This window comes from Ranitomeya variabilis, chromosome 2 (genome assembly GCF_051348905.1).
Source record: "Ranitomeya variabilis isolate aRanVar5 chromosome 2, aRanVar5.hap1, whole genome shotgun sequence".
In the NCBI taxonomy this organism is placed as follows: domain Eukaryota; kingdom Metazoa; phylum Chordata; class Amphibia; order Anura; family Dendrobatidae; genus Ranitomeya; species Ranitomeya variabilis.
In genome coordinates this window covers 854,116,502-854,132,462 of record NC_135233.1, presented here as the reverse complement: position 1 = coordinate 854,132,462, position 15,961 = coordinate 854,116,502, and the positions used below count along the sequence as shown (strand labels likewise).

The 15,961-nt window shown below is 41.1% G+C and overlaps 1 protein-coding gene across 1 annotated transcript in view; it reads left to right on the top strand.

The window, feature by feature from the left end:
• LOC143803981 (uncharacterized) overlaps positions 1-15,961 on the top strand; it is a 521,136-nt gene that overhangs the window by 186,857 nt on the left and 318,318 nt on the right. Inside the window, exons 52-55 of the mRNA XM_077281733.1 lie at positions 11,502-11,627; positions 11,826-11,948; positions 14,500-14,736; positions 14,903-15,025. Coding sequence (XP_077137848.1) covers positions 11,502-11,627; positions 11,826-11,948; positions 14,500-14,736; positions 14,903-15,025 — 609 coding nt within the window. The remainder of the gene's footprint in view (positions 1-11,501; positions 11,628-11,825; positions 11,949-14,499; positions 14,737-14,902; positions 15,026-15,961) is intronic.

The following is a 15,961-nucleotide window of genomic DNA, read 5'->3' as shown; positions in this document are numbered from 1 at the left end:
TAATTACATGAGAAATAGAAACTTATTTACATATTGAAATGCCCCCAATGTTCTTTTATGACTATACAGGGGGCACAATGTGTAAAATAAATGAAAAAATAAAATAAAAATAAGTAAATGAAAAGCATTTAAATATAAATACTGTTACAAGCCCTACCTCCTGATGAAAAAAAACCTGTCTGATATCTAAAAACAATTTTGCAATTAATGACGAATACGGTGGTTAAAAGTCCGTGCTGGCCAAGGTTCCAAAAATGCGATCACACACAAAAGTGAAGTATGAATGCTTATCTCCTTGGTGGTCCTGCTGCAGCCTTTACATGCTTCTATAGGTGTTGTGACTGTCACAACCCTATCAGGTGGGCATACCTGTATCTTGTACCACTTCGCTATCACATAAGACCCTATTTGTGCTTTTTGTCTCTCCAACTTTACAGTTTATTTTTACTAAAAAACTGCACAGAGAGGGGAGCATGTTCTTTAAAAGTATTTTTGCAGTATTTTGTGGTCATAACTAGGGTTGAGTGACTTTTACTTTTTTAGGATCGAGTCGGGCTTCGTGAAACCCGACTTTCTCAAAAGTCGGATCGTGTGAAATCGGCCGATTAATGTGAAAAGTCGGGGGGCCGACCGAAACACGAAACCCAATGCAAGTCAATGGGGATTTTTTTTCTCTCTCTCTCTCTCTCTCCTCGGACAGTGTAAATCGCTACATTCCTCGGACTGTGTAAATCGCTACATCCAAAACGGTAAAATGGCGTTTATACCCCCACCCCCTGTGATGCCGCAGAAAGCAAGACGAGACCTATGTCATCACGCTGCCCACACTCCTTCATTGGCTGAAAAAATGGCGGTAAAAACGTCATACGAAACGCGACTTTGGCGCGAAGATCGCCGACCGCATGGCCGATCCCACACTAGGATCGGCTCGGGTTTCACGAAACCCGACTTTGCCGAAAGACGGCAACTTATGAAATTGACCGATCCGTTTCGCTCAACCCTAGTCATAACATTTTTAAAAAGATGTGAAAAAACACACAAGTATTTCCCATATTTTCCCACCAGTGTTGCCCGATATTACAAAAACCAAAGAAAAAAAAGAGAATAAAACAGTGACATAACAATGATGCTCCAAGCATCACGAAAAAAGGATGAAAACATTGCTAAAATTTCAGGACAAAAATAAAGTTCTTTAAACTGTATGTTTGAAAAAAAAAATGTGCCCATCAAGAACGTTGGTAAATGGCCCAGTCTTGACCTTGTAAAAAACATGAAATCAATACAAAAATGGTTACAGCAGAGTACATAATCTTTAACCCCTTTCTGACCTTGGATGGGATAGTACGTCCGAGGTCAGAACCCCCGCTTTGATGCAGGGCTCCGACGGTGAGCCCGCATCAAAGCCGGGACATGTCAGCTGTTTTGAACAGCTGACATGTGCCCGCAATAGCGGTGGGTGAAATCGCGATTTACCCGCCGCTATTAACTAGTTAAATACCGCTGTCAAACGCTGACAGCGGCATTTAACCGGCGCTTCAGGCCGGGCGGCCGGAAATGAGCGCAACCCTGACCGCTGTCACATGATCGGGGGTCAGCGATGCTTCTGAATAGTAACCATAGAGGTCCTTGAGACCTCTATGGTTACCGATCCACGGTAGCTGTGAGCGCCACCCTGTGGTCGGCGCTCATAGCATACCTGCATTTCTGCTGCATAGCAGCGATCTGATGATCGCTGCTGTGTAGCAGAGGCAATCGAGTTGTGCCAGCTTCTAGCCTCCTATGGAGGCTATTGAAGCATGGCAAAAGTAAAAAAAAAAAGTTAAAAAAGGTGAAAAAAATAAAAAAATATAAAAGTTTAAATCACCCCCCTTTTGCCCCATTCAAAATAAATCAATAAAAAAATCAAACCTACACATATTTGGTACCGCCGCATTCAGAATCGACCGATCTATCAACAAAAAATGCATTAACCTGATTGCTAAACAGCACAGTGAGAAAAAAATTCGAAACACTAGAATTATTTTTTTCGGTCGCCATGACATTGCATTAAAATGCAATAACGGGCGAACAAAAGAATGTATCTGAACCAAAATGGTATCATTAAAAACGGCAGCTCGGCACGCAAAATATAAGCCCGAACTGACCCCAGATCATGAAAAATGGAGACGCTACGGGTATCAGAAAATGGCGCAATTTTTTTTTTTTTAGCAAAGTTTAGAATTTCTTTTTCACCACTTAGATAAAAAATAACCTAGTCATGTTAGGTGTCTATGAACTCGTAATGACCTGGAGAATCATAATGGCAGGTCAGTTTTAGCATTTAGTGAACCTAGCAAAAAAGCCTAACAAAAAACAAGTGTGGGATTGCACTTTTTTGCAATTTCACCGCACTTGGAATTTTTTTCCCGTTTTCTAGTACACGAAATGTTAAAACCAATGATGTTGTGCAAAAGTACAACTTGTTTCCTCGCATGGCTATATTGATGGAAAAATAAAAAGGTTATGGCTCTGGGAAGGAGGGGAGCGAAAAATGAACATGGAAAAATGGAAAATCCCAAGGTTATGAAGGGGTTAAGGTTGTATTCACACAAGACACTTTGGGGCATTGCAGATGAATAAGTCTTGCAAAAATCCATTTGATGGCAGGGGAAACAAATTTTCAAAGGGTTTTCCACTACTTAGACAACTCCTTCTCAATCGCCCTGTTTCCCCTTTAACCCCTTTCTGTCATTAGACGTACTATTCCGTCCATGTGGGGTGGGCCCTACTTCCCAAGGACGGAATAGTACGTCATACGCGATCGGCCGCGCTCACGGGGGGAGCGCGGCCGATCGCGGCCGGGTGTCAGCTGCATATCGCAGCTGACATCCGGCACTATGTGCCAGGAGCGGTCACGGACCGCCCCCGGCACATTAACCCCCGGCACACCGCGATCAAACATGATCGCGATGTGCCGGCGGTGCAGGGAAGCATCGCGCAGGGAGGGGGCTCCCTGCGGGCTTCCCTGAGCCCCCCGCAGCAACGCGATGTGATCGCGTTGCTGCGAGGGTCTTACCTCCCTCCCTGCCTGCTCCAGACCCGGATCCAAGATGGCCGCGGATCCGGGTCCTGCAGGGAGGGAGGTGGCTTCACAGAAGCCTGCTCAGAGCAGGCACTGTGAAGCAGCCTGCACTTCTCGCAGATCGATGATCTGTCAGAGTGCTATGCAAACTGACAGATCACCGATCTGTATTGTCCCCCCCTGGGGCAAAGTAAAAAAGTAAAAAAAAAAATTTCCAAATGTGTAAAAAAAAAAAAAAAAAAATATTCCAAAATAATGAAAAAAAAATATATATATTATTCCCATAAATACATTTCTTTATCTAAATAAAATAAAAAAAACAATAAAAGTACACATATTTAGTATCGCCGCGTCCGTAACGACCCGACCTATAAAACTGGCCCACTAGTTAACCCCTTCAGTAAACACCGTAAGAAAAAAAAAAAAAAAACGAGGCAAAAAACAACGCTTTATTATCATACCGCCGAACAAAAAGTGGAATAACACGCGATCAAAAAGACTGATATAAATAACCATGGTACCGCTGAAAACGTCATCTTGTCCCGCAAAAAACGAGCCGCCATACAGCATCATCAGCAAAAAAATAAAAAAGTTATAGTCCTGAGAATAAAGCGATACCAAAATAATTATTTTTTCTATAAAATAGTTTTTATCGTATAAAAGCGCCAAAACATTAAAAAAATGATATAAATGAGATATCGCTGTAATCGTACTGACCCGACGAATAAAACTGCTTTATCAATTTTACCAAACGCGGAACGGTATAAACGCCTCCCCAAAAAGAAATTCATGAATAGCTGGTTTTTGATCACTCTGCCTCACAAAAATCGGAATAAAAAGCGATCAAAAAATGTCACGTGTCCGAAAATGTTACCAATAAAAACGTCAACGCATCCCGCAAAAAACAAGATCTCACATGACTCTGTGGACTCAAATATGGAAAAATTACAGCTCTCAAAATGTGGTAACGCAAAAAATATTTTTTGCAATGAAAAGCGTCTTTCAGTGTGTGACGGCTGCCAATCATAAACATCCGCTAAAAAACCCGCTATAAAAGTAAATCAAACCCCCCTTCATCACCCCCTTAGTTAGGGAAAAATAAAAAAAATAAAAAATGTATTTATTTCCATTTTCCCATTAGGCTTAGGGTTAGGGCTAGAGTTAGGACTAGAGTTAGGGCTAGGGTTATTGCTAGGGTTTGGGCTAGGGTTGGGGCTAGGGTTGGGGCTACAGTTAGGGTTGGGGCTAAAGATAGGGTTAGGGTTTGGATTACATTTACGGTTGGGAATAGGGTTGGGTGTGTCTGGGTTAGAGGAGTGGTTAGGGTTAATGTTGGGATTAGGGTAAGGGGTGTGTTTGGATTAGGGTTTCAGTTATAATTGGGGGGTTTCCACTGTTCGGGCACATCAGGGGCTTTCCAAACGGGATATGGCATCCGATCTGAATTCCAGCCAATTCTGCGTTGAAAAAGGAAAACAGTGCTCCTTCCCTTCAGAGCTCTCCCGTGTGCCCAAACAGGGGTTTACCCCAACATATGGGGTATCAGCGTACTCAGGACAAATTGGACATCATCTTTTGGGGTCCAATTTCTCCTGCTACCCTTGGGAAAATACAAAACTGGGGGCCAAAAAATAAGTTTTGTGGGAAAAAAAGGATTTTTTATTTTCACGGCTCTGCGTTGTAAACTGTAGTGAAACACTTGGGGGTTCAAAGTTCTCACAACACATCTAGATAAGTTCCTTAGGGGGTCTAATTTCCGATATGGGGTCACTTGTGGGGGGTTTGTACTGTTTGCGTACATCAGGGGCTCTGCAAATGCAACGTGACGCCTGCAGACCAATCCATTTAAGTCTGCATTCCAAATGGCGCTCCTTCCCTTCCGAGCTCTGTCATGCGCCCAAACAGTGGTTCCCCCCCACATATGGGGTATCAGCATACTCAGGACAAATTAGACAACAACTTTTTGGGTCCAATTTATCCTGATACCCTTGTGAAAATACAAAACTGGGGGCTAAAAAAATCATTTTTGTGAAAAAAAAAAAGAATTTTTATTTTCACGGCTCTGCGTTATAAACTGTAGTGAAACACTTGGGGGTTCAAAGTTCTCACAACACATCTAGATAAGTTCCTTGGGGGGTCTAGTTTCCAATATGGGGTCACTTGTGGGGGGTTTGTACTGTTTGCGTACATCAGGGGCTCTGCAAATGCAACGTGACGCCTGCAGACCAATCCATTTAAGTCTGCATTCCAAATGGCGCTCCTTCCCTTCCGAGCTCTGTCATGCGCCCAAACAGTGGTTCCCCCCCACATATGGGGTATCAGCATACTCAGGACAAATTAGACAACAACTTTTTGGGTCCAATTTATCCTGATACCCTTGTGAAAATACAAAACTGGGGGCTAAAAAAATCATTTTTGTGAAAAAAAAAAAGAATTTTTATTTTCACGGCTCTGCGTTATAAACTGTAGTGAAACACTTGGGGGTTCAAAGTTCTCACAACACATCTAGATAAGTTCCTTGGGGGGTCTAGTTTCCAATATGGGGTCACTTGTGGGGGGTTTGTACTGTTTGGGTACATCAGGGGCTCTGCAAATGCAACGTGACGCCTGCAGACCAATCCATTTAAGTCTGCATTCCAAATGGCGCTCCTTCCCTTCCGAGCTCTGTCATGCGCCCAAACAGTGGTTCCCCCCCACTTATCAGGTATCAGCATACTCAGGACAAATTGGACAACACATTTTGGGGTCCAATTTATCCTGTTACCCTTGTGAAAATACAAAACTGGGGGCTAAAAAATCATTTTTGTGAAAAAAAAAAAGAATTTATTTTCACGGCTCTGCGTTATAAACTGTAGTGAAACACTTGGGGGTTCAAAGTTCTCACAACACATCTAGATAAGTTCCTTGGGGGGTCTAGTTTCCAATATGGGGTCACTTGTGGGGGGTTTGTACTGTTTGGGTACATCAGGGGCTCTGCAAATGCAACGTGACGCCTGCAGACCAATCCATTTAAGTCTGCATTCCAAATGGCGCTCCTTCCCTTCCGAGCTCTGTCATGCGCCCAAACAGTGGTTCCCCCCCACATATCGGGTATCAGCATACTCAGGACAAATTGGACAACAAATTTTGGGGTCCAATTTATCCTGTTACCCTTGTGAAAATACAAAACTGGGGGCTAAAAAATCATTTTTGTGAAAAAAAAAAAGAATTTATTTTCACGGCTCTGCGTTATAAACTGTAGTGAAACACTTGGGGGTTCAAAGCTCTCAAAACACATCTAGATAAGTTCCTTAGGGGGTCTACTTTCCAAAATGGTGTCACTTGTGGGGGTTTTTAATGTTTAGGCACATCAGGGGCTCTGCAAACGCAACATGGCATCCCATCTTAATTCCAGTCAATTTTGCATTGAAAAGTAAAATAGCGCTCCTTCCCTTCCGAGCTCTGCTATGCGCCCAAACAGTGGTTTACCCCCACATATGGGGTATCGTCGTACTCAGGACAAATTGCACAACAACTTTTGTGCTCTAATTTCTTCTCTTACCCTTGGGGAAATAAAAAAATGGGGGCGAAAAGATCATTTTTGTGAAAAAATATGATTTTTTATTTTTACGGCTCTGCATTATAAACTTCTGTGAAGCACTTGTTGGGTCAAAGTGCTCACCACACATCTCGATAAGTTCCTTAGGGGGTCTACTTTCCAAAATGGTGTCACTTGTGGGGGGTTTCAATGTTTAGGCACATCAGGAGCTCTCCAAACGCAACATGACATCCCATCTCAATTCCAGTCAATTTTGCATTGAAAAGTCAAATGGCGCTCCTTCCCTTCCGAGCTCTGCTCTGCGCCCAAACAATGGTTTACACCCACATATGGGGTATCAGCGTACTCAGGACAAATTGCACAACAATTTTTGGGGTCCAATTTCTTCTCTTACCCTTGGGAAAATAAAAAATTGGGGGCGAAAAGATCATTTTTGTGAAAAAATATGATTTTTTATTTTTACGGCTCTGCATTATAAACTTCTGTGAAGCACTTGTTGGGTCAAAGTGCTCACCACACATCTAGATAAGTTCCTTAGGTAGTCTACTTTCCAAAATGGTGTCACTTGTGGGGGGTTTCAATGTTTAGGCACATCAGGGGCTCTCCAAATGCAACATGGCGTCCCATCTCAATTCCTGTCAATTTTGCATTGAAAAGTCAAATGGCGCTCCTTCCCTTCCGAGCTCTGCCCTGCGCCCAAACAATGGTTTACACCCACATATGGGGTATCAGCGTACTCACGACAAATTGCACAACAATTTTTGGGGTCCAATTTCTTCTCTTACCCTTGGTAAAATAAAACAAATTGGATCTGAAATACATTTTGTGTGAAAAAAAGTTAAATGTTCATTTTTATTTAAACATTCCAAAAATTCCTGTGAAACACCTGAAGGGTTAATAAACTTCTTGAAAGTGGTTTTGAGTACCTTGAGGGGTGCAGTTTTTAGAATGGTGTCACACTTGGGTATTTTCTATCATATAGACCCCTCAAAATGACTTCAAATGAGATGTGGTCCCTAAAAAAAAATGGTGTTGTAAAAATGAGAAATTGCTGGTCAACTTTTAACCCTTATAACTCCGTCACAAAAAAAAATTTTGGTTCCAAAATTGTGCTGATGTAAAGTAGACATGTGGTAAATGTTACTTATTAAGTATTTTGCGTGACATATGTCTGTGATTTAAGGGCATAAAAATTAAAAGTTGGAAAATTGCGAAATTTTCAAAATTTTCGCCAAATATTTGTTTTTTTCACAAATAAACGCAACTTATATCGAAGAAATTTTACCACTATCATGAAGTACGATATGTCACGAGAAAACAATGTCAGAATCGCCAAGATCCGTTGAAGCGTTCCAGAGTTATAACCTCATAAAGGGACAGTGGTCAGAATTGTAAAAATTGGCCCGGTCATTAACGTGCAAACCACCCTTGGGGGTGAAGGGGTTAAAATAAATACCATCTATACTCACCTCCGGAAGAAGCGAGAGCTGCGACTGCTCTTTCACTTCCTTCAGATATCTGATTTGTCTGAAGGAGGGGAGAGCAAAGTGATCGGTGATTGACTGCAGGGATCATATGACATAACGTCACGCGAGCCCCAGGAGAGGCGGCGCGGACACAGCTGGAATAACACCCACATCGAAGGTGAGTGTAGGAGTTATTATTTTACAAGGGGGAACATGGTGATTGAGATGAGGTTGTCCGAGTAGCACACACCGTTTAATAGATCCCATTTATCGAAATGATGAATTGAAAACTGTGCAACAAACGTAACTTATGTGAATTTATCCTAAATCAGTGATATGCATACTTTGTACAGAAATTTGTTGTACTGTTGTGAAAGAGAAAGTCATAAACTTAAAACCTACAAGATTTGTTCAAAAATTAGGCAAAGTGATGCAATATTCTTTAACCCCTTAAGCCCCGAGGGTGGTTTGCACATTAATGACCGGGCCAATTTTTACAATTCTGACCACTATCCCTTTATGAGGTTATAACTCTGGAACGCTTTAACGGATCTTGGCGATTCTGACATTGTTTTCTCGTGAGATATTGTACTTCATGTTATTGGTAAAATTTATTCGATATAACTTGCGTTTATTTCTGAAAAAAATGGAAATTTGGTGAAAATTTTGAAAATTTTGCAATTTTCCAACTTTGAATTTTTATGCCCTTAAATCACAGAGCTATGTCACGCAAAATACTTAATAAGTAACATTTCCCACATGTCTACTTTACATCAGCACAATTTTGGAACCAAAATTTTTATTTTGTTAGGGAGTTATAAGGGTTAAAAGTTGACCAGAAATTTCTCATTTTTACAACACCATTTTTTTTTAGGGACCACATCTCATTTGAAGTCATTTTGAGGGGTCTATATGATAGAAAATACCCAAGTGTGACACCATTCTAAAAACTGCACCCCTCAAGGTGCTCAAAACCATATTCAAGAAGTTTATTAACCCTTCAGGTGTTTCACAGGAATTTTTGGAATGTTTAAATAAAAATGAACATTTAACTTTTTTTCACACAAAATTTATTTCAGCTCCAATTTGTTTTATTTTACCAAGGGTAACAGGAGAAAATGGACCCCAAAAGTTGTACAATTTGTCCTGAGTACGCTGATACCCCATATGTGGGGGTAAACCACTGTTTGGGCGTATGGCAGAGCTCGTAATGAAAGGAGCGCCATTTGACTTTTCAATGCAAAATTGACTGGAATTGAGATAGGACGCCATGTTGTGTTTGGAGAGCCCCTGATGTGCCTAAACATTGAAACCCCCCACAAGTGACACCATTTTGGAAAGTAAACCCCTTGAGGAACTTATCTAGATGTGTGGTGAGCACTTTGACCCAACAAGTGCTTCACAGAAGTTTATAATGCAGAGCCGTAAAAATAAAAAATCACATTTTTTCACAAAAATGATCTTTTCGCCCCCAATTTTTTATTTTCCCAAGGGTAAGAGAAGAAATTGGACCTCAAAAATTGTTGTGCAATTTGTCCTGAGTACGCTGATACCCCATATATGGGTGTAAACCATTGTTTGGGCGTATGGCAGAGCTCGGAAGGGAAGGAGCGCCATTTTACTTTTCAATGCAAAATTGACTGGAATTGAGATGGGATGCCATGTTGCGTTTGGAAAGCCCCTGATGTGCCTAAACATTGAAACCCCCCACAAGTGACACCATTTTGGAAAGTAGACCCCCTAAGGAACTTATCTAGATGTGTTTTGAGAGCTTTGAACCCCCAAGTGTTTCACTACAGTTTATAACGCAGAGCCGTGAAAATAAAAAAAAATTTTTTTTCACAAAAATTATTTTTTAGCCCCCAGTTTTGTATTTTCACAAGGGTAACAGGATAAATTGGACCCCAAAACTTGTTTTCCAATTTTTCCTGAGTACGCTGATACCCCATATGTGGGGGGGAACCACTGTTTGGGCACATGGCAGAGCTCGGAATGGAAGGAGCGCCATTTGGAATGCAGACTTAGATGGATTGGTCTGCAGGTGTCACGTTGCATTTGCAGAGCCCCTGATGTACCCAAACAGTACAAACCCCCCACAAGTGACCCCATATTGGAAACTAGACCTCCCAAGGAACTTATCTAGATATGTTGTGAGAACTTTTAACCCCCAAGTGTTTCACTACAGTTTATAACGCAGAGCCGTGAAAATAAAAATTCCTTTTTTTTTCACAAAAATGATTTTTAGCCCCCAGTTTTGTATTTTCACAAGGGTAACAGGATAAATTGGACCCCAAAACTTGTTGTCCAATTTGTCCTGAGTATGCTGATACCACATATGTGGGGGGGAACCACTGTTTGGGTGCATGGCAGAGCTCGGAAGGGAAGGAGCGCCATTTGGAATGCAGACTTAGATGGATTGGTCTGCAGGCGTCACGTTGCTTTTGCAGAGCCCCTGATGTACCCAAACAGTACAAACCCCCCACAAGTGACCCCATATTGGAAACTAGACGTCCCAAGGAACTTATCTAGATGTGTTGTGAGAACTTTGAACCCCCAAGTGTTTCACTACAGTTTACAACGCAGAGCTGTGAAAATAAAAAATCCTTTTTTCCCACAAAAATTATTTTTAGCCCCCCAAATTTTTATTTTCCCAAGGATAACAAGAGAACTTGGACCCCAAAAGTTGTTGTCCAATTTGTCCCGAGTACGCTGTTACCCCATATGTTGGGGTAAACCCCTGTTTAGCACTTGACCAGGAGGTAGTTTAATATATTACACACAACCCAATAACATGAGGATCGATGGAGCCAATGGAGAGTGTAATCTTCTTATATGAAAGGAAAGTGTCATCAGGGATAACAGCAATTATAAGATAGAAGAGGCAGTGGACAATTTATAAGCAAACATAATATACCAGATCCAAGATGGATACATACCAACCAAGTGGAGCACACCATGTCCCCCTATACCAACTCACCATTGGCTGTATTGGAAGTCATTTATTTCATATATTGGACCACATGGTCATTTAATTATTATCATATTGTTTACAATTTGTTTTTGTGTTCATGTTATGCACATACTGTACATCCCGCTTCCTTTTGTTATTTTAATTTTTTCATGATTCCTCCATATTTTTTAATGGTGTTGGTTTTTTTATTTATTGTACAAATAAAATGTATTATTTTTAAATAATATTGCATCACTTTGCCTAATTATGAACAAATCTTGTAGGTTTTCAGCTCTCATGTTCATAGGTTTTTATTAGTTTGGTTATTTTTGGTATTTCCTTCTTTGTAGGTTTATAAAGTCATAAACTTATCTGCTTTTACTTTCTGTCCTGTTTTTTTATCTTAGTGTTATCATTAACAGCCTATAAATGGTGATATAATATTAAGTGCAATTATGTTAATATCTCCATTTTGTTTCATTTTAGATATTGATGAGTGCTCTAATTCCGCATTGAACAATTGCTCAGAAAAAGCCAATTGCTCTAACGTGGCCGGTTCCTTTTATTGCCAATGCTTGGAAAACTACACGGGAGATGGTGTTAACTGTACAGGTAAGCGACTAACAGGTTATATTTATTTGTGGTGATAAAAAAGTCGTTCAAGTTAAACCAATTTATATTTCAGATAAAAACAATAAGAATTAGAAGTTTACATTTAGGATAAAATTTTTAAAAATGAGAATGAGCTTTGTAGAAAGGATTTACAAAATGTAGTGAGAATGTAATGATCATTTATATGTATTTTTACAGCTGATGAGTGCAAGCTAAATACAACATATTGTGAACATAATTGCCTCAATTCTGCCAGTGGGCCCATTTGCACTTGCAACAAAGGCTACAAAGTGAATGAAGAGAACAAGTCCAAGTGTGATGGTACTGTTTACTTTCTTACACATTTGTATAAATCCTTTGTTAGCAACTTATTAGCTTTTCAGATGCAAATTAAAAAAATAACACAAAACACTTTATTATATACATTTATTAAAATGTATTTATTAATGAAAATTGTATTTACAGATATTGATGAATGTGCAAAAAAATAATCACTGTGTTCTGAACAAGCATTACACAGTTCTGAATACACAGGGTGGGCCATTTATATGGATACACCTAAATAAAATGGGAATGGTTGGTGATTAGTGTTGAGCATTCCGATACCGCAAGTATCGGGTATCGACCGATATTCGCAGTATCGGAATTCCGATACCGAGTTCCGATACTTTCAGTATATCGGATACCGGAATCGGAAGTTCCCATAATTCAAAGAGCCAGAATTCAGCCAATGAGGAATCATTAGAAGTGTGGGCACATCCTGTTCTGCATGTTAGGCATGTAACTACTGGCATGGCTGTGATTGGCTGCTGAAATGATGTCATGATGCACTATAAAAGTCGCCGCCGCCATTTTGGGTTCACTCTGCTGTGAATTCAGTTAGGGACAGGACGCTGTGTTCTGACTGAGGGCCAGTTTAGAGATAGCGATTTGCTTCATTGTGCTTTACCCAGGCTAATTTAGCAACCACTGTGTGAGAACCTTGCTTTTGCCTTGCAGAGCTGTTCACGGCTATCTGCTAGGTGTCTGTGTGAGTGCAGCTCACTCTGTAGTCTGGTCTGCAGCCACCGCTGGTTGTAGTCAGCTCAGGGTGCGTCACTGCCTAATACCGTTCCATTGTCCTTTTTTCAATTAGTGCAGCCTGCTGCACATTTTTTCAAATTTATCCTATTAGTGGCTTTCCATCCGTATACTGTACAGTATCCGAAACAATGGATACTGGAAGCTTGTGCTAGCATTTCTTCTGTGGTGTTGCTATCAGTGTGTCAAGAGTGGGAGAAGAGGGTTGCATTGACAATCCAACACAATGAGCAGCACTTTTAACACATCACATTTTATAAGTGGTCATAAACTTGTAAATAACTCATGAAAGAATAAAGTTACGTTAAAACCAAGCACACCTTTGTTTTTCTTGTGAAATTCTCAATAAGTATCATGTATCACATGACCCTCTTCCTATTGGAAAAATAAAGTTGGATCCAAAGTGGCTGACTTCAAAATGGCCGCCATGGTCACCATCCATCTTGAAAAATTTTCCCCATCCCATATACTAATGTGCCACAAACAGGAAGTTGATATCACCAACCATTTCCAATTTATTTAGGTGTATCCATAAAAATGGCCCACCCTGTACATAGATGTAGGTGGTCATTCATAGTGAGAGACTCTGGTTTTAATTATACTCTCCACAGGATCTGTCCTGAATGAAGGGAACCCTCTTGTAATATTCAGAATTCCCTGCAGGGTTGTTAGACTTATGATAATATTGACGCACATTCAGCTGAAGTATATTACATCATAGAGACCCTCCATCTACCTGTGCTTCAATACACACTGCTAGCCACATGGCTGGCAGCTGATGTTGGTGTGCCATACATGAGCGGCGCATGCCAGTGACTTCATGCGCTACCCTTGTTGGCACACTGAAGTCAGCTTTCGGCTACAGGAGAGGGTGCTGCACCTCATAGAAGCTGGGGAAAGTGAGAAGAATTATTTTTTTTAATGGTTTGTAAAACACAGCTGACATTTTACAAGGATTCCAGGATGAGGGTCATTAGGAAGCAGCCCAGAATGGAGGTCTTTATAGCAGAAAGGGGCAAGGGATGGAGGTCATTATCAGATTGTGATCAAGGATCTGGGAGATTATAACTGGAGATGCGCAAATTTGTTCAGGAGCCCTCTTATTCGGCAAGCTGCAGAGGGAACCCGGCTTCCTGGTTCGCGCTGTCCGATCAGCTGATCGGCACCGCAGCTGCATGTGTCACGGCTGTGTCAATGTCACAGCACATGCATGGAGAGCCTGTGTGTTGGGCTTTCCATGAATGTGTCATGACTGTAACACAGCCGCGATGCATGCAGCTGCGGTGCCGATCAGCTGATCGCCCAGCGCATTCCAGGAAGCCGGGTTCCGTCTGCAACTTGACGAATAAGAGGGAACCCGAGCCAATTCGCTCATCTCTAATTATACCAGGAAGGGTCTTCAGATGAGGGACATTATTGCAGAATGGGGGCCAGGAACGAGGACATTATTACAAGAAGGAGGCAGGATGGGGGATATTATTATAGGAAGGTGCAATGATGGGGACATTATTACACATGTGTGCCATTTTAGAATCTAGAATGTTACAAAGGCCCTTGCATTTGACCTACATGGAGCTGAGGGCCGAGGTCCAAATTTTGACTGGGGCCCATGGGACTCTGGTTACGCCAATGCATACTTTATTTGGTGCTGAAAAGTTATACTATTACATCAAAACAACTCTCTGCCCGGGACAACATCTTATACACTTCATGAAGGCGGCTGCTATTGCTGAAAAACCTCCACAGTGGTTATGGCATTTTGCTTATTAGATTTTTGTACTCAACATTGCAGATATCGATGAATGCCTGGAAAATCTTACTGCATGTCCACTCCGTTCAAATTGTACCAACACACCTGGTTCATACAAATGTGAATGTCACCAAGGGTATGGTGGAGAAAACTGCACAGACATTGATGAGTGTACAGCAATGAATGACTGCAGTCTCTGGGCGGACTGTAAGAACACTGAAGGCGCCTACATCTGTACATGCAGGGACGGGTACTCTGGTAATGGGATGGAATGTACTGGTGAGTATATATGTTACTTATATTACATTATAGATATCCAAGCTTCGACAAGTGTTGCAGCTTGACGCTCTGTACAAATCTTCTTTATTTCCTATATTATCGCATAACATCTAGAATAACCTACTGTATCAATCAGGAAATACACTTTCTTTATATATTATTGCAGATATCAATGAGTGTTCTGAAAATGTCCTTATTTGTGGGGTAAATGGATCCTGTACGAACACGAATGGCAGCTATGAATGCACTTGTGATCCTGGATTCACCCTTGTGAATGGAACCTGTGAGGGTAAGTACAGAGCTGATGTAATATCATATCACATTATAATAAAGGTCTATACCAGTGGAAAACTTAACCATGTAGCCCAAAGATGCACTAAAATATTGGTGCTGTATGATGAGCGGGAGGGACGTGTTTGATGAGGGTAGCTGGTGTGGAGGGGTTAAAGGAGCATCTGAAGAGATTACAGGAGTGGCATGCGCTTTTGTTTTTTCCCTTAACTTTTTATGTGTTGATTCTGGCAACCAATCAGGGTGCAGAAACAATCCACAATGTCATGACACAAGGTCGTCTGTGAATGGTTGCCGAAGTCATATATCCCATGCCATATAAAAAGCAAATATCTTGTTTTGCTGGTGCCATTTGCTCAGTGTCACAGTGCAGAGATGTCGATCCTGCTCTACAGCTGGTGCTGCTGAAAGTGAAGTAGTCAGTGAATTAGATAGGATCCTGTCCTGTGTGAAATGAATATACCAACATCTAAGTAGATTGTGCAAATACTGTGTGGCAGTATCCGGAATCCCCATTTGCTACCCCATATCATTTGTGCTAAAATTGTGGTTCAGTGGCAAATCAGAAGGCCAGATTTCCAAGTAAAAATCATTAGGTCTACTATAGTGGTGCAACCACAAGGCCCAATTAGCTACTTTAAATCATTTGTGCTGAAACTGTGTTTCAGTTGCAAATCAGAAGGCCAGATTTCCACTTAAAAATCATTAGGCTGAATATAGTGGTGCAGCCACTAGGCGTAATTAACGACTTCAAATCCTTTGTGCTAAAACTGTATTTTAGTGGCAAATCAAAAGGCCATATTTCCACTTAAAAACCGTTAGGCATAATAGTGTTGTTCAGGCATGCTATCTAAGAAAATAAATAGTGATTGTTCATTTAGTGACAGGTAACTGACACCTGTGGGCCTGAGGTTGGGAAACAGCTGGGTACAAG